The sequence below is a fragment of the Pristiophorus japonicus genome, chromosome 6 (assembly GCF_044704955.1).
Source record: "Pristiophorus japonicus isolate sPriJap1 chromosome 6, sPriJap1.hap1, whole genome shotgun sequence".
Taxonomy (NCBI): Eukaryota; Metazoa; Chordata; class Chondrichthyes; family Pristiophoridae; genus Pristiophorus; species Pristiophorus japonicus.
In genome coordinates this window covers 70138350-70160239 of record NC_091982.1, presented here as the reverse complement: position 1 = coordinate 70160239, position 21890 = coordinate 70138350, and the positions used below count along the sequence as shown (strand labels likewise).

Below are 21890 nucleotides of genomic sequence, written 5' to 3'. Positions count from 1 at the left end.
GAAATGTTGGTGTTCAGAGGGACCTGGGTGTCCTTGTACACCAATCACAAAGTTAACATGCAGGTACACCAAGCAATTAAGAAGGCAAATGGTCTGTTGGCCTTTATTACAAGAGGATTTGAGTATAAGATTAAAGACGTCTTACTGCAATTATATAGGGCCCTGGTGAGACCGCACCTGGAGTATTGTGTACAGTTTTGGTCTCCCTACCTAAGGAAGAATATACTTGCCATAGAGGGAGTGCAACGAAGGTTCACCAGACTGATTCCTGGGATGGAGGGATTGTCCTATAAGGAGAGATTGAGCAGACTAGGCTGATATTCTCTAGAGTTTAGAAGAATGAGAGGTGATCTCATTGAAACACACAAAATTCTTACAGGGTTTGACAGGGTAGATGCAGGGAGGGTGCTTTCCCCGGGCTGGGGAGTCTAGAACCAGGGGTCACAGTCTCCGGATAAGGGGTCGGCCATTTAAGACTGAGATGAGGAGAAATTTCTTCACTCAGGGGGTGGTGAATCTTTGGAATTCTCTTCCCCAGAGGGCTGTGGAGGCTCAGTCTTTGAGTATATTCAAGACAGAGATCGATGGATTTTTAGATATTAAGGGAATCAGTGCATATGGGGATACTGCGGGAAAGTGGAGTTGAGGTCGAAGGTCAGCCATGATCTTATTGAATGGTGGAGCAGGCTCGAGGGGCCGAATGGCCTACTCCTTATTCTTCTTTTCTCTTATCCTTATGTGCTCACTCTGTGTTCTGTATTTACAAACTGCTGCAGATTCTCTGGTTATTGCTGCCTCTTGTATCATGTATGGTTTAGATTTACCGGAGCGGAGGGGAGGGGAGCAAAACACCACTGAATTGTCTCTAAATTTGGTGCTGACCCAGTTTGTTTTGTACACAGGGGAGTACAGGCAGCGATGCAGATGAGCGTTTCATGGGAGGAAAGCTTGAACTTGGTGAGTGATCCGTGTACCAGTGGATGAAATGTCCTTAGTCATTGAGCTCTTGTAGGTGGCTCTAACTGCAGCTACCCCCTGGTGGCGTGCTGTGCTCCTTGAGATAGTCATCCTTTTTAGATTCTTTTAAGTAACAGATTTTTTTTTAAATCTTCCTCTTCTGTACCTGTTAGTTATCAGAGGCTGAGATCTCCAGATGTGATCAGATAAGGCAGGAAGAAAGCTTAAAGCGCTTATTCTAATCCCTTGGAATAAATTGACTAGTGTCCAAGCAATTTCATCATGGGCACAGCTTTGTGAGCAGTGTCGGATTAACCTGGTTCACCGGCCCCAAAGAAATGGAAACCAATCAGATGCACAGGCACTAGGTCACTCATTGAGACAGGTACAGTGCACAGTCCTCGCCGTGAGGAGACAGTCTCCCCATGCCCCGTCCCCGTGTCAGTGAGGGGGTCACTCTCCCCGTGTCACTGAGGGGGTCACTCTCCCGCCCCCCCCAATCGGTGTCTGGCCCCCCCCTCGCCCCTCCCCATCGGTTCTCTTCCCCACCCCACCCCCCATCAATTTCCCCGCCCCCCTCCTCCCGGTACCCCAGACCACCGGAGGCCTGCCCTACCCGGTTCACCTACCAGGAGACATTCACCACACAATCTGTTTAAAATGAGAGATTTGTTGTACTCTGTGAAATACTTGTGCTGGGGTTGTATAATGAACTGTGTGTTGGTTCAGTGAATACCCTTGCCGTATTATAGGGAGCACTGTGTGTGCGGCAACCTGAGATTGTTGTCTGGCCACATAGAATATGGAGCTTTGTTCAGGCCTGTCCTGCCATAGATTTATTCACGGTGAATGTTGTGTTTCCCCCAGAGTGACAATGATCTGGATAAATCTGCCTCACCAAAGCGCATTGACTTCATTCCAGTGTCACCAGCTCCTTCACCAACCAGAGGGATCGGAAAGGTAGGAGTCATTACAGAAAGTAAATGTTCTGATCATAAAGAGAAAATATCGGCATTTATATAACTTTCCTTCGAAGTGTGAACCCAGCTGATGTAATTAGGAGCGCATTGTGCAGAAACCACATGTAGGGGGAGCTGACAGGATGTCATCGCGTAATCCTGCTCCCAGCGTTTACCATTTACAGCCCATTCTTCGTAAAAAAATTTAAAAAACACTTTCATTTTGTGCACATCAGGGGAGGGATCGGGGGCGTGGGAGGGATCGGGGGCGTGGCGTGGAGGGTTCAGGGGCGTGGCTTGGGGGGTTATCGGGGGCGGGGCATGGTGGGTATCGGGGGCGGGGCATGGGGGGTATCGAGGGCAGGACGTGGGGGGGCTATCGGGGGCGGGACGTGGAGGTGTATTGGGCATGGGGGTTGGCGGGGTTCGGGCGGGATCGGGAGCAGGGCTCGGGCAGGGCGTGGATCGGGGGGGCAGAGCGTGGGGGGGATATCGGGGGCAGGGTGTGGGGGGTATTATTGATGTATGGGTTTGGGGGGGAATCGGGGGAGGGTGAATCAAGAGGGGAGGGGTTATGGGGGGGAAATCAGGTGATGGGTGGGGGAGATCGGGAGGTAATGATTTGGGCGGGGGCGGGGGGGGGGAGATGAGATGGGGAGATTGGGAGGAAGACCCCAGCAATGGGCCACAGACCCAAACTTCAAGGAAAAGCTAGATTGTGCGCCGCGCTCTCCCATCCCCCGCTCTCCCAGCCCCCGCTCGGCCATCCCGCGCTCTGTGACTGACCAGTGGCACTGCTGTGGGCCAGGACCATTCTGAGTTCAGGGAAGCTCCCCAAGCTCCTTGCAGCCAACCGAGATCCCCAGTGTTAATGTAACTGCCTCACAACAGCGTGTCCAAGCCAGTACCCCTCAGGATTTGTGTAATTGCCCCATCTTCCCCCTGTGGGGTTGGCGTAGCTTCTGCTCTGTTGCTATGGCAACATGGGTCAGAGCTGGAACTCTGGGGTGTGTTCTGAGCGCACCCTGACTTGTAGCAGCTCCATGCTGACATTGCCCAGCACGCTAAAGACAGTGCCGTGGAGAGAGGATTTCACTGATTATGGGTGTGCCAAAGCCTGCAACACACCTGGTGCCTGCATCAATCTTGGCATTAGATATCCTGCAACTGCCAATGGACACGTCAGTCTCCACCGTCTTTCCACAGCAAACTCTGCGACAATCAGAGGCTCAACTGATCGAGCTAGTATTGTCTTGTTTGGCAGCAAAATATTAGGCAAAGTATCATTTAAAAAAAGAAAATTCTTGCATTTATATAGCATCTCAGGACGTCCCAAAGTGCTTTACAGTCAATGAAGTTCTTTTGAAGTGTAGTCATTGTTGTAATATAGGAAACAGAGCAACCAGTGTGCACACAGCAAGATCCCACAAACAGCAATGTGATGATGACCAGATAATCTGTTTCGGTCATGTTGGATGAGGGATAAATATTGACCCCAGGACACGGGGATAATTCCCCTGCTCTTCTTGGAAATAGTGTCCTGGAATCTTTTATGTCCACCTGAAAGGGCAACCGGGGCCTCAGTTTAACGTCTCATTCAAAAGAGCGTGGCGCTCCCTCAGTACCGCCCCTCCGACAGCGCAGCACTCCCTCAGTACCGCCCCTCCGACAACGCGGCGCTCCCTCAGTGCCGCCCCTCCGACGGCGCGCCGCTCCTTCTGTCTCTGGAGAGGGACTTGAACCCACGAACTTCTGATTAAGAGGTGAGCATTCTACCCACTGAGCCATAGTTGCCTGATGAGCACGAGCTTCTTGTGTTCGGTACCGAATTATGATCCAGGCAACTCCAGTGGCAAAGTATTCTCTTGGCGACTTGTTCTGCGACGCAGATGATTTGCAAACTTTCAATAAATATTGCTAGGTGTTCTGTTTGATAAATTGAGCTCCAAATTAAATCTCAAGTTACCCATGTCAGCAGCTTTGACATAATTAATTTGCATGTGGAGGTTGAATTAATAGGAAGAATATTTGGTGCAACCTTTCGTACAATCGTCTGCATTCTTAGATATAATTCAGCCTCTACACACACTACAGCCTTCCTACTCACTGCTGGCAAGATTGGATTTCCTGTTACAGATTGATGAATTGTCACTTTTCCTCCTCCCCCAGCAATGCTTCTCGCCTTCCTTGCAGATTTTTGTGAGTAGTAATGGCCTCCCTCCGAGTCCCAACCCCAGCCCAACACGAAGGTTCGCCACGTAAGTGCTGTCTCATCAGAATTGTGTCGAATCACGAATATTTTGTTAATATTTCTTTGAAGTGTTGCGAATGCAGTATTGCCATGTGTCTGCCTATTTCCCTGATCTGTCTATGACCTCCTGAGATCTGTTACTTTCCTCCTCACTGTTGACTTTGAAATGGTGCCCTGTATACCCAAGTCCATCTCATTGATAGACATCAAAAGAGCAGTGGTCCTAATATCGCGAGGAACAGCACTGCACACTTCTCTCCAGGTTGAGAAACACCTGTTCACCACTACTCTCTGCTTCCTGTCCCTCAGCCACTCTCCCTTTAATCCCATGGGTATCAGTTTTGCGAACAAGTCTATTATGTGGTACATGGTCAAATGCTTTTTGAAAGTCCATATACTCATCAACCACAGTAACCTCATCACCCCTCCCCGTTACTTCATCAAAGAACTCGATCGATCTAGTCAACACTATTTGCCTGTAACAAATCTGTGCTGACTTTCATTTATTAACCCATAGTTTTCCAAATTCCAATGAATTTGGTCCCGGATTATTGTTTCTGAAAGTTTCCCCCATCACTGAAGTTAAACTGACTGGTCTGTAGTTGTTGGGTTTATTGCTCTTTTTTAAGCAGGGGTGTCATGTTTGCAATGCTCCAGTCCTCTACCACCACCCCCATATCCAAGGAGGATTGGAAGATTGTGGCCAGAGCCTCTGCAATTTCCACCCTTACTTCCTTCAGTAACCTCGGATGCATTGCAATGTTCCAATGAAGCCGTGCAGGCCGCTCACCGGCTTTTAACTGGAAAAACCCACATGGGCGAAAAATTGAATGGACTGTGCAGCCGCTTAAAGGGGCCACGCACTCACAAGAAAATAGAGGGAACATTGATGGACCGTCTGGACCGGGTGACTTTTCTACTTTGAAGACTGCCAATCTTTTACATACCTGTTGATGTGCGATTTTTGTTATTAAAAACACAACAGGGAAGGGGGGGAGGTTTGTGAGCATTCGCGACTCAGTTCAAGCATCTACCATCAGCGTATTTAATAGTTATTCCAGTTCCCTGTTTTCACTGGGACAGTGTTCAGCTTGTTCTTTGTAATGTGTGACATCACTGGGGGGCCACGTGACTTCTGAGTTTACAGCAGTGCTTTATTATCTCACATATTTGAACCTAAAGGTTCTTGTGTAAATTGTACATTTTGTATTTTACGTCAAAGAATAAGATTCCTTTTTGCAAAAATGAATTTGAAAGTATTGCTAAATTTAAAGTTCTGAAATATATTGTTTTACAAACATCCTGGCGTGTCCTGTGTTGTAATCTCGGGGATTCCTCCTGTTCACAATCGAGAGTAATCATTGCACCTAGAATTACTGCCCATCAAAGCCCCCATGTAGCGGGGCTCCTGCAGATTGCCTGGTTTTATTCATGTCTTGGGTTAATAAAGGAGTTTTGAAATTGTCAGGCCGGATCAGAGTATAGTTTTAATGTATCGCTGTCTGTTGCGGTTTCAGGAGGAGGAGCCAAAGCCCGATCAACTGCATCAGGCCGAGTGCACTGGGGCCTTTGAAAAGGAAAGGTAGTAACTCCATCAACACAAGCCTGTTTGTCTTTTTTAAATGCTGATTCTATTGTTGTCTAGTGCCATGAAATGTCCAGTTGATTGTCTCAGAGTCAATAGGTCGTGGGTTCAAACCCCACTCTGAGACTTGAGCACGGAATCCAGTCTGAAACCAGTGCAGTAAATAGGAAGGTCTTTTGACCTATTCAGGTGGATGTAAAAGATCCCAATGCACTATTGGGAGAAGAGCAGGGCATTTCTCCACGGTGTCCTGGCCAAAGTTTATCTCTCAACCAACTTTACCAAAGCCTATTCAGTAATTATTTCTCTCATTGCTGTTTGTTCGTTCTTGCTGTATGCAAACAAGAGTGCCAAACCACTCCCCCCCACCCCCCCCATTCCACCCAAAAAAATTCATTGGGGTTCCTAGGGAGGTGAAAGCTGTTAGATGAATACAAAATTCAGATAATGAAGCATTTCGTGCCCGCCTGCAGCAAGACCTGGGTGGCATTCAGGCTTGGGCTGATAAGAGGCAGGTAACATTCGCGCCACTTGAGTGCCAGCCAATGGCCATCTCCAGCAATAGAGTCTGTCGACCTCCCCTTGACATTCAACAGCAATACCATCGCCAAATCAGACACCACCAACATCCTGGGGGTCGCAACTGACCAGAAACTTAACTGGACCAGCCACACTGTGGCAACAAGAGCAGGCGAGAGACTGGGTATTCTAAGGAAAGAGTAGGGCCTGTCAGGGACCAAACTGGTGATCTATGTGTGGAGGCAGAGGACATGGGTAAGGTACTTAATGCATATGTGCGGCTATCTTCACAAGAGGGGAAAGATGCCGACGTTGAAGTTCAGGAAAAAGAGAGTGAAATATTGGACAGGATAAACATCGTAAGAGAGGAAGTATTAAGTGGTTTAGCATCCTTGAAAGTACAAAAATCGCCAGGACCAGATGAAATATATGCTAGGCTATTAAAAGAAACAAGGGAGGAAATTGCGGAGGCTCTGACCATCATTTTCCAAACCTCCCTGGCTACAGGGGTGGTGCCAGAGGATTGGAGAACTGCTAACGTTGTACCTTTGTTTAAAAAGGGAGGAAGGGATAAACCAAATAATTACAGGCCAGTTAGTTTAAACTCGGTGGTGCGCAAATTACTGGAATCAGTTCTGAGGGACAGTATAAACCTTCATTTAGAGAGACACAGATTAATCATAGAATCGTGTCTGCACCGGCCGATAAAGAGCTATCCAGCGTAATCCCACTTTCCAACTCTCGATCCGGAGCCCTGTAGGTTACGGCACTTCCAAGTGCACATCCAAGTACTTTTTAAATGGGATGAGGGTTTCTGCCTCTACCACCATTTCAGGCAGTGAGTTACAGACGCCCACCACCCTCTGGGTGAAAATATTTCCCCTCAAATCCCCCCTAAACCTCCTACCAATTACTTTAAATCTATGCCCCCTGGTTGTTGACCCCTCTGTTAAGGAAAATAGATCCTTCCTATTCACTCTATCCAGGCCCCTCATAATTTTATACACCTCAATAAGGTCTCCCCTCAGCCTCCTCTGTTGCAAAAAAAACAAACCTAGTCTATCCAATCTTTCCTCATAGATAAAATTCTCCAGTCCAGGCAACATATTCGCCAATCTCCTCTGTACCCTCTCCAGTGCAATCACATCTTTCCTGTAATGTGATGACCAGAACGGCACGCAGTACTCTAGCTGTGGCCTAACTAGTGTTTTGTACAGTTCAAGCATCACCTCCCTGCTCTTGTATTTCATGCCTCAGCTAATAAAGGCAAGCATTCCATATGCCTTTTTATCCACCTTATCTACCTGGGCTGCTATCTTCAGGGATCTGTGGACATGCACTCCAAGGTCCCTTTGTTCCTCTACACTTCTCAGTATCCTACCATTTAATGTGTATTCCCTTTCCTTGTTAGCCCTCCCCCAAATGCATTACCTCACACTTCTCTGGATTGAATACCATTTGCCACTGTTCTGCCCACCTGACCAGTTCATTGATATCTTCCTGCAGTCTACAGCTTTCTTCTTCATTATTAACCACACAGCTAATTTCTGTATCATCTGCAAACTTCTTAATCATACCCCCTACATTCAAGTCTAAATCATTGATATATACCACAAAAAGCAAGGGACCCTGTACTGAGCCCTGTGGAACCCCACTGGAAACAGCCTTCCAGTCACAAAAACATCCATTAACCATTATCCGCTGCTTCCTGCCTCTGAGCCAATTTTGGATCCAACTTGCCACTCTGCCCTGGATCCCATGGGCTTTTACTTTTGTGACCAGTCTGCCATGTGGGACCTTATCAAAAGCCTTGCTGAAATCCATGTATGCTACATCAAACGCACTACCCTCATCGACCCTCCTTGTTACTTCCTCAAAAAATTCAATCAAGTTAGTCGGACACGACCTTCCCTTCACAAATCCATGCTGACTGTCCTTGATTTATCCGTGTCCTTCAGAATTTTTTCCAATAGTTTTCCCACCACCGACGTTAAGCTGACTGGCCCGTAATTACTCGGTCTATCCCTTTCTCCCTTCTTAAACAAAGGTACCACATTAGCAGTCCTCCAGTTCTCTGGCACCACACCTGAAGCCAGAGAGGATTGGAAAATGGTCAAAGCCTCTGCTATTTCCTCTTTTGCTTCTCTTAACAGCCTGGTATACATTTCATCTGGACCTGGGGACTTATCCACTTTCAAAGCTGCTCTACCCCTTAATACTTCCTCTCTCACTATGTTTATTTCATCTAATATTTCACACTCCTGCTCCCTGATTGCAATGTCTGCAGCACCCCCCTCTCTGGTGAAAACAGACGCAAAGTATCCATTAAGAACCATACCCACGTCTCCCACTTCTACACACATTACCATTAAGGTCTCTAATAGGCCCTACTCTTTGTTTAGTTATCCTCTTGCTGCTAATGTATTTATAAACCATCTTTGGGTTTCCCTTGCTCTTTCTTTGCTTTCCTAATTTCCTTTTTAATTTCACCCCTACACTTTCAAGGACAGTCAGCATGGATTTGTTAAGAGAAGGTCATGTCTGACTAACGATTGAAATTTTTGAGGAGGGTCGATGAGTGTAGTGCGTTTGATGTAGTGTATATGGACTTTAGCAAGGCTTTTGATAAGGTCCCAAATGGTAGACTGGTCACGAAGGTAAAAGCCTTAGGGGTCCAGGGCAAAGTGGCAAGTTGGATCCAAAATTGGCTCAGAGGCAGGAAGCAAAGGGTAATGGTTAATGGATGTTTTTGTTATTGGAAGGCTGTTTCCAGTGGGGTTCCACAGGGCTCAGTGCGAGGTCCTGTGCTTTTTGTAGTATATATTGATGATTTATACTTAAATGTAGGGGGCATAGTAAAGAAATTTACAGATGATACAAAAATTGGCCATGTGATTGACGGTGAGGAGGAAAGCTCTTGACTGCAGGAAGATCTCGATGGACTGGTCAGTTGGGCAGAAAAGTGGAAAATGGAATTCAATCTGGAAAAGTGTGAGGTAATGCATTTGGGGATGGGCAACAAGGAAAGGGAATACACAATAAATGGGAGGATACTGAGGGGTGTAGAGGAACAGAGGGGCCTTGACATGCAGGTCTGCAGATCCTAAAGGTCAATAAGGAAGTTAAAAAGGCTTACGGAATGCTTTCCTTTATTAGCCGAGGCATAGGATATAAAAGCTGGGAGGTTATGTTTGAACTATATAAAACACTAGTTAGGCCACAGCTTGAGTACTGCGTGTAGTTCTGGTCACCACATTATAGGAAAGGTGTGATTGCACTAGAGAGGGTACAGAGGAGATTTATGAAGATGTTGCCAGGACTGGAGAATTTTAGCTATTAGGGAAGCTTGGATAGGCTGGGGTTGTTTTCTTTGGAACAGAGGAGGCTGAGGGGAGATTTAATTGCGCTGTATAAAATTATGAGGGTGTAGATAGAGTGGATAGGAAGGGTCTATTTTCCTTAGCAGAGGAATCAACAGCAGGGGGGATAGATTTAAAGTTGGTAGAAGGATTTAGAGGGGAGATGAGAAAAAAAAATGTCACCCAGAAGGAGGTGGGGGTTTGGAACTCAATGCCTGAAAGAGTGGTAAAGGCAGAAACTCTCATCATATTTGAAATGTACTTGGATGTGCCCTTAAAGAGTCGTGACTTGCAGGGCTACGGACATTGGGCTCAATTGTCCCCAGTGATTTGCGCCATTTTTTTGGAGCAGGCTGTGTTTTTTGGCCTAAGTTTTTTTTTTAAAAACCACGGTTTCCCCGATCAATTTGCACCAGCGTAACTGTTAGTTACCATTTTTTTAGGTTTTCTTTCAGCCAAAGGGGGGCATAACCTGCCACCTACACCAATTCTGGCCGTTTAGTGAAGTTTGGACAGCTGAGAGTTACTCAAGTTGTGCTTAGGCCAGCGTATGTGGCCTCTGCAGAAAAACCTTCCGGAGAGTTAGAAAATCGGCCCAAGTAAGTGCAGCAGATGCCCGGACAGCAGCAGCAGGAAAGGGGAGAGAGAGGGGGTGAAGCCTTTCGGGTATAGTTAGGTGCGGGGACCGGGAGGGAGGTGGCCATTTGGCCTGGGATAAGGTGGGGGAGCGGACCGGGAGGCCACTCGGCTAGGGGCGGGGGAGCAGACCGGGAGGCCCTTTGGCCTGGGATAGGGGCGGGGGAGCGGACTGAGGGGCCTTTTGGCCTGGGATAGGGGCGGGGGAGCGGACCGAGGGGCCTTTCGGCCTGGGATAGGGGCGGGGGAGCGGACCAGGAGGTCCTTCGGCCAGGGCTAGGGAAGGGGGAGCGGACCGGGAGGTCCTTCGGCTAGGGAAGGGGGAGCGGACCGGGAGGCCCTTCGGGTTGGGATAGGGATGGGAGAGCGGACCGGGAGGCCCTTCGGCTTGGGATAGGGATGGGGGAGCGGACCGGGAGGTCCTTCGGCCAGGGCTAGGGATGGGGGAGCAGACCGGGAGGTCCTTCGGCCAGGGCTAGGGATGGGGGAGTGGACCGGGAGGTCCTTCGGCCAGGGCTAGGGATGGGGGAGCGGACTGGGAGGTCCTTCGGCCAGGGCTAGGGATGGGGGAGCGGACCGGGAGGCCCTTCAGCTTGGGATAGGGATGGGAGAGCGGACCGGGAGGCCCTTCGGCTTGGGATAGGGACGGGGGAGTGGACCTGGAGGCCCTTCGGCCTGGGATAGGGTCGGGAATCGGCACCGGCATCTGGGGGTGGGTGGGGGACTTTAATAATTGGAGGCAAGTTGCTGCAATGTATTTTAATGTGTTATGAGCTGCCTGTATGTTTCACTTTACAACCTCAGCCCGCATTGTGTCCCTGGTTACCGTGGCAACCCGATCTTTTTGGCACAGAGCAAGGTTCCACCCCCAAAACTAAAGGACAGGTTAGGCTGCACCAAAATGAAGAGATCAAATGGGGAAACTTTGAACATGTTTTTTTGGCATACTTGGGCACCAAAAAAACGTGTAACTCTTCAACTACACCAAAAAAAAGCTTTGGGGAAAATTGAGCCCCTAGTGCTGGAAGGTGGGATTAGGCTGGGTAGCTCTTTTTCGACCGACATGGACACGATGGGCCGAATGGCTTCATTCTGTGTCATACTTTTCTATGATTCTATTCTATGATTGTGCTGCGAGTGTCTCACCTCCTGACTCCCCAAAGCCTTTCCACCATCTACAAGGCACAGGTCAGGCATGTGATGGAATACTCTGCACTTGTCTGGATGAGTGCAGCTCCAACAACACTCAAGAAGCGCAACACCATCCAGGACAAAGCAGCCCGCTTGATTGGCACCCCATCCACCACCTTCAACATTCACTCCCTCCACCACCGTGTGGCTGTAGTGTGTACCATCTACAAGATGCACTACAACAACTCACCAAGGATTCTTCGGCAGCACTTCCCAAACCCGCCACCACCACCACTTGAAAGGACAAGGGCAGCAGGCGCATGGGAACACCACCACATCCAAGTTCCCCTCCAAGTCACACATCATCCTAAATTTGAAAGATATCACCGTTCCTTCATCGTTGCTGGGTCAAAATCCTGGAACTCCCTCCCTAACAGCACTGTGGGAGCACCTTCACCACACGGACTGCAGTGGTTCAAGAAGGTGACTCACCACCACCTTCTCAAGGGGCAATTAGAGATGGGCAATAAATGCCGACCTTGCCAGCGACGTCCACATTCCGAGAATGAATAACTAAAATCTTTCATCTTTCACTCTGCGATGGTGACTTGTAATCTTCCCAATGTTGGCACTTATTTGAACGAAAGACATGTATTTCTATAGCACCCTCAGGACATCCCAAAGCGTTTTACAACCAATGAAATACTTTTGAAGTGTAGTCACTGTTGTAATGTAGGAAACTGGGCAGCCAATTTGCACACAGCAAGCTCTCATAAACAGCAATGTGATAATGAGCAGATAATGGCTTTTAGTGATGTTGGTTGAGGGATAAATGTTGCCCATGACACTGGAACGAACTTATATACTGCTCTTTGAAATAGTGCCGTGGGATTCTTAACATCCATCTGAGAGAGCAGAAGGATCTTCAGTTTAACGACTCATCCGAAAGACGGTAACTCCGACAGTGCAGTACTCCCTCAGCACTACACTGGAGTGTCAGGTAGATTTATGTTCAACTCCCTGGAGTGGGACTTGAACCCACAACCTTCTGACTCCGAGGTGAGAGTGCTGCCCACTGAGCCACAGCTGAGCCTGTTTGCAGAGGGAAACGGTGTCTGCAGCTCCAATGATTGGTCTTTATTTGTAATTCCAGGTGAGATGGAATCCGAAAGCCAACCAAAGCGTCTTTTCCAAGGAACCACCAACATGCTGTCATCTGACGTCTCTCAATCGCCAGAATTTGTCTCCGGGTAAGCACCCAGACCAACAACACCTTCACTTACTCTTGTCTATTCCATTCATTTTTTCTGAGCTGGTATTCAGAAAGATTTTTCCTCTGGGGGTTTAAGGGAGGGGGAGATTTGATGAGGCAATCTGTCCTAAAATGGGACAGTATTAATCGTCATTTAGAAAGGCGTAGATTAATCAAGGACAACAACAACTTGTATTTGTATAGCACCTTTCACGTAGTGAAATGTCCCAAGGCGCTTCACAGGAGAATTATGAGATAAAAATTTGGCAACGAGCTGCATAAATAGAAATTAGCGCAGTTGACCAAAAGCTTGATCCAAAGGGGTATGTTTTAAGGAGCATCTTGAAGGAGGAAAAAAAGGGTAGAGAAGCAGGGAGGTAGGGAATTCCAGAGCTTAGGGCTCAGGCAACAGAAGGCCAGTCAGCATGGATTTGTTAAGGGAAGGTCGTGTCTGACTAACTTGATTTAATTTTTTGAGGAGGATTGATGAGGGTAGCACGTTTGATGTCGTCTACATGGATTTTAGCGAGGCTTTGCCACACGACGGACAGGTCAGAAAAGTAAAAGCCCATGGGATCCAGGGCAAAGTGGCAATTTGGATCCAAAATTGGCTCAGTGGCAGGAAGCAAAGGGTAATGGTCAATGGATGTTTTTGTGACTGGAAGGCTGTTTCCAGTGGGGTTCCCAGTACTAGGTCGCTTGCTTTTTACGTAAGAACTTAAGAGATAGGAGTAGGCCATACGGTCCCTCGAGCTTTGCTCCGCCATTCAATAAGATCATGGCTGATCTTGGCCTCAACGCCACTGTCCTGCCTGTTCCCCATAACCCTTGACTCCCTTATAGTTCGAGATGTCTCCATCTCGAAACTCTCCGGCTCAGAGTCCTCGCTGGAGACACTCCGACACATAAGGGAGGGGGAGAAATTTCTGGACAATTTTATCCAGAATACAGTCACACCCCAGAGGAAAGCACAGGTTCAGGTAGGGGAGGGTGTGCCTGTTACGGAGCTGGGTAGCGGGGATTTAGGAGAGGTTGAGAAGGAGGTCCTGCAGACACTGATCCTGACCAACAGCTCGATGTACTCGCTACCTGTGAGGACAAGGAGAATGACAGCGGGAAGGACAGCCACAATGCAGACAAATGTAGGTCCCTTGCAGTCGGATTCAGGTGAATTTATAATGGGGAACAAAGAAATGGCAGACCAATTGAACATAATGGGGACATAATCTTAGGATAAGGAGTAAGCCATTTAGGACTGAGATGAGGAGAAACTTCTTCACTCAGAGAGTTGTTAACCTGTGGAATTCCCTGTCGCAGAGTGTTGTTGATGTCAATTCATTGGATATATTCAAGAGGGAGTTAGATATGGCCCTTATGGCTAAAGGGATCAAGGGGTATGGAGAGAAAGCAGGAAAGGGGTACTGAGGGAATGATCAGCCATGATCTTATTGAATGGCGGTGCAGGCTCGTAGGGCCGAATTGCCTACTCCTGCACCTATTTTCTATGTTTCTGGCACCATGGCTCAGAAGGCTGTCCAAGTGGGGGGTGGAGAGCAGGATAGAAATGTGGTAGTGATAGGGGACTCTATAATTCGGGAGATAGATAAGAATTTTGGTAGATTACAACCAATGCAAGACCCTAGGATGCAAACCATCAGGTCCAGGGGACTTGTCCGCCTTTAGTCCCATTAGTTTGCCTGGTACTTTTTCTCTAGTGATTGTTTTAATTACCTCCCTCCCTCAAGCCCCTTGGTTATCCACTATTATTGATGCTTTTAGTGTCTTCTAATGTGAAGACGGATACAACATTTTTGTTTAAAGTCTCTGCCATTTCCCTGTTCCCCATTATTAATTCCCCAGTCTCATCCTCTAAGGGACCAACGTTTACTTTAGCCACTTTTTTGCTTTTTATATACCTGTCGAAGCTCTTACTGTTTGTTTTTATATTTCTTGCTAGTTTCATAATCTATGTTCTCCCTCTTTATTATATTTTTAGTCATCCTTTGCTGGTTTCTAAAATTTTCCCAATCTTCTGGCCTATCACTAATCTTCACAACATTGTATGCTTTTTCTTTCAATTTGTGCTATATATCAACGATTTAGACTTCAATATAGGGGGCATGATTAAGTTTGCAGATGATACAAAAATTGGCCGTGTGGTTAGTGAGGAAGAAAGCTGTAGACTGCAGGGAGATATCAATGGACTGGTCAGGTGGGCAGAACAGTGGCAAATGGAATTCAATCCGGAGAACCCAGCAAGGGAATACACATTACACTTCTCAGTGTCCTACCAGTTAAAGGAACAAAGGGACCTTGGAGTGCATGTCCACAGATCCCTGAAGGTAGCAGACCAGGTAGATAATGTGGTTAAGAAGGAATACGGAATACTTGCCTTTATTAGCTGAGGCAGGGAGGTTATGCTTGAACTGTATAAAACACTAGTTAGGCCACTGCTTGGGGTACTGTGTGCAGTTCTGGCCCCTGCATTACAGGAAAGATGTGATTGTACTGGAGTGGGTACAGAGGAGATTTATGGGGGTGTTACCTGGTCTGGAGAATTTTAACCATAAGGAAAGATTGGATAGGCTGGCGTTTTCTGTGGAGCAGAGGAGACTGAGGGGAGATTGAGGTGTGTAAGATTATGAGGGGCCTAGACAGAGCGGATAGGAAGGACCTACATACCTTAGGGGATCATCAACCAGGGGGCATAGATTTAAAGTCATTGATAGGAGGAGGTCTGGAACTCACTTCCTGAAATGGTGGTAGAGGCAGAAACACGATGGGCCAAATGGCCTCCTTCCTTGCTGTAAATTTCTATGTAGCTGCTCTGATTCAGCACCAGAACAAGCTGCAGCTGTCCTGGTATATCTCCAACAGTCGTTGGTGCTTCCTGTCACAAACCTGCAACCAGTTCGCCTGAGACCTGCTTCGCCCAGCCCCCGGCCGGCCCCCGCCCCGAGAACAGAGGGAGACATGCCCATGCACGCACATTCAGACCGCTACTTTGAACCGCTGCAGTCCGTGTGGTGAAGGTGCTCCCACAGTGCTGTTAGGGAGGGAGTTCCAGGATTGTGACCCAGCAACGATGAAGGAACGACCGATATATTTCCAAGTCAGGATGGTGTGTAACTGGGGGGGAACATGGAGGTGATGGTATTCCCATGCGCCTGCTGCCTTTGTCCTTCTAGGTGGTAGAGGTCGTGGGTTTGGGAGGTGCTGCTGAAGAAGCCTCGACGAGTTGCTGCAGTGCATCTTGTAGATGGTACACACTGCAGCCACGGTGCGCCAGTGGTGGAGGAGGGAGTGAATGTTGAAAATTGTGGATGGGGTGCCGATCAAGCGGCTGCTTTGTCCTGGATGTTGTCGAGCTTCTTGAGTGTTGTTGGAGCTGCACTCATCCAGGCAAGTGCAGAGTATTCCATCACACTCCTGACTTACACTTGCACACACACACAGAAATATCCTGATAGAGTTTACTGGTCTATACATGAAGCTAAATTTATATAGTGCATTCCGTTGTGCACCTTTAATTAAGATGAATATTTTCCTGTGTTCGTATTATCCTAACCACCTCTCCTGGCCTGCCATCCCCTCCGGCCTCACCTCGCTTCCCCCTCTCAATGTTTTAACTCCGGTCTCTCTCCAGCCTGGTCTTTGACACTTGCCCGGTTGCAGCAGGAGTCAGATGGAGTTTTGCTGAATGTAGAATTATAAATGCAGCCTGTGGCATAGCATAACGGGGCTTATTGCGGGACCAGCAACACCACAGACTGCAGCGGTTCTAGGAGCAGACTCACTCCACCTTCTCAGGGCTGATAGGGTCGGGCAATAAATGCCGGCCTCGTCCTGGGAATGAATAAAGAATAAAACTGCCCTGCTGTGGATCCGACTCTAAGAAACTCCGTGGGGATCAGCTGGGCCTGATCCGGGTACATTGCTGCTCAGTCCTGGTTCAGGTCATCTCACTGCCCCCGGGTTTTGAGAAAAATCAGCCGGGTTCCTTTTGCTAAAAGCTGGCTGACTTTTACATTGTTTGGTGTTGTGCTTTACCATTGTCTTGTTGATTTTGCAGTGGGGTTCGAAGCGGTGACGTGTTCCTCAGTCTTTCGGCAGACTGCCTGGACGGCAACAGCAGCAATGGGAGTTCAAGCCAGGATTCACCGGCAAAGTCCAGCGTGGTGAGAGAGTCACCAGTGACCACGTCTGATTCCTGCTCGTCTTTCACCGCGGGCTCTGGACTTTCAACAAAGTGACCGATTGGAAACTGAGCAGAGTCTGCATCAATTGTAACCTGGTGTAAAATGTGCGGTGCCATTAATATCTGTCATTGTGTAGAAAGGTGTCGGTGTTAATGAACTGGTTGTAGTCGTTCTGAGAAATATTTTCTCCCTTTTTATTTTTTTTCCCTCAATTGTTCATTTAATTTTTGCACCAAAACGTGGAATCCGAGAGACTCTGAAACCTCTCCTGCCAGAATCATAAGCTTCTGACTTTTACTTTCACAACACAGTCCTTTTCAAATACTTAGGAGTGTTACTTTTTATTAATAGCACTAAATGTAAATGGTTCGTGACTTGAATTTATTTTGAAGCCGTTGTTGAGTAGATTTCTATGCTGGGCTTGAATGACAGAAATGTTAATGGTGAGATTGCAGCCTGGAAGTGGGTGATAGTATTTTTGCTATAATGGGAGAGGTGGCAGTGTGGATCGAAGGGGTTTGATTTCCTTTCGTCCTTTTGTACAGATCCAGTTACTTTAGTTGTTTCTTTATTGAATGATTGTTGCAGAAGCACCTTTAGCAGAGTCTCGCAGTTACCTGTATTGTCAGGCACCTGTGTGGGTCTTCATAATCACTCTATTAACAAAACTGTGCATAGTGTAACATACCAGACTATTGGCCTAATTTAATACCGTGCTTCACATCTATCCAAGCTGCCATCACAGTAATCACAACATTGGTATGTGTATAATTCATAGATACCGTAAACCGGTTTGCGTGCTTCTGGTAAAGTAAATGATGAGTGGTCTCACACTCGATTTGTTGTCTTGCCATGAACTTGATTTTGTTATTTTCTGATCTTTCCCTGCCCATGTGGTGATCGAATGTTGTGTAAAGACGTGTTTCATTTTGCTGTGTGGAGTTACCACCTGATTTATACCTTGCTTCCCAGGACACTTGGCTGATCCTGATTAGCAACATCTTTATCTGGATCCTGATTAGCAACATCTTTATCTGCATCAAGGGTTCACAAAGGGGGACTGCTGAGTTCTGAAATACTGTATTGATTGAAAATATATATATATTGTATATATAAAAAGATTCTGTAGCTTCACTTTGATCTGCATTTGTGATAATCTTTCTGCGACTGGTTGCTATTTAACATTGTGCTGATTGTTACATTGTCACTGGCCTTGATCACGAGCTGATGCAGAGATTCCAGTGCACTGTCTGCGTTCCACAACTGCCTTCTCATCTTCTGGACATTTCCATCTTCAGTTAGAAGAGAATAAATAGGCTGCTGCTGTCGGCTGATTGTGGGATATCGCTGGAACAGAATGGCTGCAGACTGAAGTTCATCGCACGACGCAGATAATGTTCTGAGAGTGAATCCTCTCGTGTTTATCAGTGATGAAGATTGCAAGTCATTGAAGGAATTAAAAATAAAACCATGAAAAGTGCAGAGAATAATAGCTGCACATGTAGATGTTAAGGTGCAAAGAGGCCTGCCTGATGGATTACAGAGCTTGTATCTACCAGTAACAAGTATCTTGCACCCCACTGCACAGAGTGTTACAGACGGCAGAGACTGTCCCTTCTTCCCATCACATAACCTTAAAATTCGAGCCAGGCCGTTCAGTGTGATGTCAGGAAGCACTTCTTCACACAAAGGGCAGTGGGAATCGGGAACTTTCCCCCAGAAAGCTGCTGAGGCTGGGGGTCAGTTGAACATTTCCAAACTGAAATTGCTAGATTTTGAACTTTTCCTGTGCTGATGAAGGGTCACAGACCCGAAACGTTAACTCTGTTTCTCTCCACAGATGCGGCCTGACCCGCTGAGATTTGCAGCATTTTCTGTTTTTAGTTCAGATTTCAGCATCTGCAGTATTTTGCTTTTGTATTGAGAGATTTTTGTTGGGTATGGGTATTAAGGGTTACAGATTTAATCTAAAAAAACCTAATTAATTAAATCAGTCGATTGCTGAGTAGTGTCTGGGTGCGTTTTGCTAAGGTTTAGAATTTGTTTCTGCTCGATAGTTCCAAGTCTAACTAGAGGCATGGCAGGTCAGCTGTCCTGTGGATTGCACATCCTGTGGCATATGGGACGTCCTGGACGCTTCGCGGAGCTGCGATGACCATGTGTGCACCAACTCGAGCTCCCTGTTTTGGAGCTTGAGTGGCGGCGGTACATCTGCGAGGCTGAAAGCTACGTGGATTGCACGTTTCTAGAGGTGGTCACCCCACAGCGTGAGAGTGTGCAGGCAGAGAGGGAGTGGGTGATCGCCAGACAGAAGAGGACTAGACAGGTAGTGCAGGAATCCCCTGAGTCCATCTCACTCACCAACCGGTATTCTCTTCCAAGTACTGGTGAGGGCGATGGTGCCTCTGGGGAGTGCAGCCAGAGCCAAGTCCACTGCACCACTAGTGGCTCGGCTGCAAGGGGGGGTGGGGAGTGGTGAAGAGGGAGGAAGGAATGGTAGAGCAATAATATGATATTGTAACTATTACAGAGACATGGCTAAAAGAGGCAGGTAGGGCAGCTCAACATTCCTGGTTACAGGATAGGGGGGAGGGAGGGAGGGGGCTCGCTGTATTGATTAAAGAAACAATTACAGCTGTGAGGCGGGATGGTATGTTAAGAAGGATCATCAAATGAGGCCATATGGGTCGAACTGAAAGACAAAAAAGGAGCGATCACACTGCTGGGAGTGTACTATAGACCCCCAAACAGTGAGAGGGAGATAGAAGAGCAAATATGTAGGCAAATTTTTGAGAATTGCAAAAACTATAGGGCAGTAATGTTAGGGGATTTCAACTATCCTAATGTTAACTGGGACATTAATGTGAAGGGTAGAGAGAGTGAGGAATTCCTCAAATGTATTCAAAAGAACTTTTTTAGCCAGTAGGTAACAAGCCCAACACGAGAGGGGGCGGTTCTGGATTTAATTTTAGGGAATGAAGCTGGACAGGTGGAAGGGGTGTCAGTGGGAGAGTATTTAGGTGCTTGTGACCATAATTCAGTTAGATTTAAGATAGTTATGGAAAAGGACAAGGATAGACCAGGAGTAAAAGTTCCAAATTGAGGAAAAGCCAACTTTGCTAAACTGAGATGTGATTTAGCCAAAGTGGACTGGAAACAGCTACTTAGAAATATAGAAAAATAGGTGCAGGAGTAGGCCATTCAGCCCTTCGAGCCTGCACCACATTCAATAAGATCATGGCTGATCATTTACCTAAGAACCCCTTTCCTGCTTTCTCTCCATACCCCTTGATCCCTTTAGCTGTAAGGGTCATATCTAACTCCCTCTTGAATATATCTAACGAACTGGCCTCAACAACTTTCTGCGGTAGAGAATTCCACAGGTTAACAATTCTCTGAGTGAAGAAGTTTCTCCTCATCTCGGTCCTAAATGGTTTACCCCTTATCCTTAGAATGTGACCCCTGGTTCTGGACTTCCCCAGTATTGGGAACATTCTTCCTGCCTCTAACCTGTCCAACCCCATCAGAATTTTATATGTTTCTATGAGATCCCCTCTCATTCTTCTAAACTCCAGTGAATACAGTCGATCCAGTCTCTCCTCATATGTTAGTCCTGCCACCCGGGAATCAGTCTGGTGAACCTTCGCTGCACTCCCTCAAGAGCAAGAACGTCCTTCAGATTAGGAGACCAAAACTGAACACAATATTCCAGCTGAGGCCTCACCAAGGCCCTGTACAACGGCAGTAAAACCTACCTGCTCCGATACTGAAATCCTCTAGCTATGAAGGCCAACATGCCATTTGCCGCCTTCACCGTCTGCTGTACCTGCATGCCAACTTTCAATGACTAATGTACCGTGACACCCAGGTCTCATTGCACCTACCCTTTTCCTAATCTGTCGCCATTCAGATAATATTCTGCCTCCCTGTTTTTGCCACCAAAGTGGATAACCTCACATTTATCCACATTATATTGCATCTGCCATGCAATTGCCCACTCACCCAACCTGTCCAAGTCACCCTGCAGCCTTTTAGCAGACTGCCATCCAGCTTAGTGTCATCTGCAAACTTGGAGATATTACACTCAATTCCTTCATCTAAATCATTAATGTATATTGTAAATAGCTGAGTTCCCAGCACTAAGCCCCGCGGCCCCCCACTAGTCACTGCCTGCCATTCTGAAAAGGACCCGTTTATCCCGACTCTGCTTCCTGTCTGCCAACCAGTTCTCGATCCACGTCAGTATATTACCCCCAATACCATGTGCATTGATTTTGCACACTAATCTCTTGTGTGGGACCTTGTCAAAAGCCTTTTGAAAGTCCAAATACACCACATCTACTGGTTCTCCCCTGTCCACTCTACTAGTTGCATCCTCAAAAAAATTCCAGAAGATTTGTCAAGCATGATTTCCCTTTCATAAATCCATGCTGACTTGAACCGATCCTGTCACTGCTTTCCAAATGTGCTACTATTTCATCTTTAATAATTGGTTCCAACTTTTTCCCCACTACCGATGTTAAGCTAACCGGTCGATAATTCCCCATTTTCTCTCTCCATTTTTAAAAAGTGGTGTTACATTAACTACCCTCCAGTCCATAGGAACTGATCCAGAGTTGATAGACTGTTGGAAAATGACCACCAATGCATCCACTATTTCTAGGGCCACTTCCTTAAGTACTCTGGGATGCAGACTATCAGGCCCTGGGGATTTATCAGCCTTCAATCCCATCAATTTCCCTAAGACCATTTCCTGACTAATAAGGATTTCCTTCAGTTCTTCCTTCTTGCTAGACCCTCGGTCCCCTAGTATTTCCGGAAGGTTATTTGGTTCTGTCTTCACGAAGACAGAACCAAAGTATTTGTTCAACTGGTCTGCCATTTCTTTGTTCCCCATTATAAATTCACCTGATCCTATCTGCAAGGGACCTATGTTTGTCTTCACTAATCTTTTTCTCTTCACATATAGCTTTTGCAGTCAGTTTTTATGTTCCCAGCAAGTTTCCTCTCACTCTATTTTCCCCCTCCTAATTAAACCCTTT

The 21890-nt window shown here is 47.0% G+C and overlaps 1 protein-coding gene across 2 annotated transcripts in view; it reads left to right on the top strand.

Moving 5' to 3' along the window:
- Window positions 1-17982, top strand: part of pabir2 (PABIR family member 2) — a 52017-nt gene extending 34035 nt beyond the window's left edge. Inside the window, exons 5-10 of one of the 2 annotated variants that reach the window (XM_070882935.1) lie at window positions 903-957; window positions 1825-1917; window positions 4110-4174; window positions 5685-5749; window positions 12551-12647; window positions 16722-17982. In XM_070882935.1, the coding sequence (XP_070739036.1) occupies window positions 903-957; window positions 1825-1917; window positions 4110-4174; window positions 5685-5749; window positions 12551-12647; window positions 16722-16902 (556 nt within the window). In that variant the 3' untranslated portion in view covers window positions 16903-17982. Of the gene's footprint in view, window positions 1-902; window positions 958-1824; window positions 1918-4085; window positions 4175-5684; window positions 5750-12550; window positions 12648-16721 lie in introns of both variants that reach the window. The other variant, XM_070882934.1, reaches the window with a different exon arrangement.
- Window positions 17983-21890: the final 3908 nt, after the last annotated feature.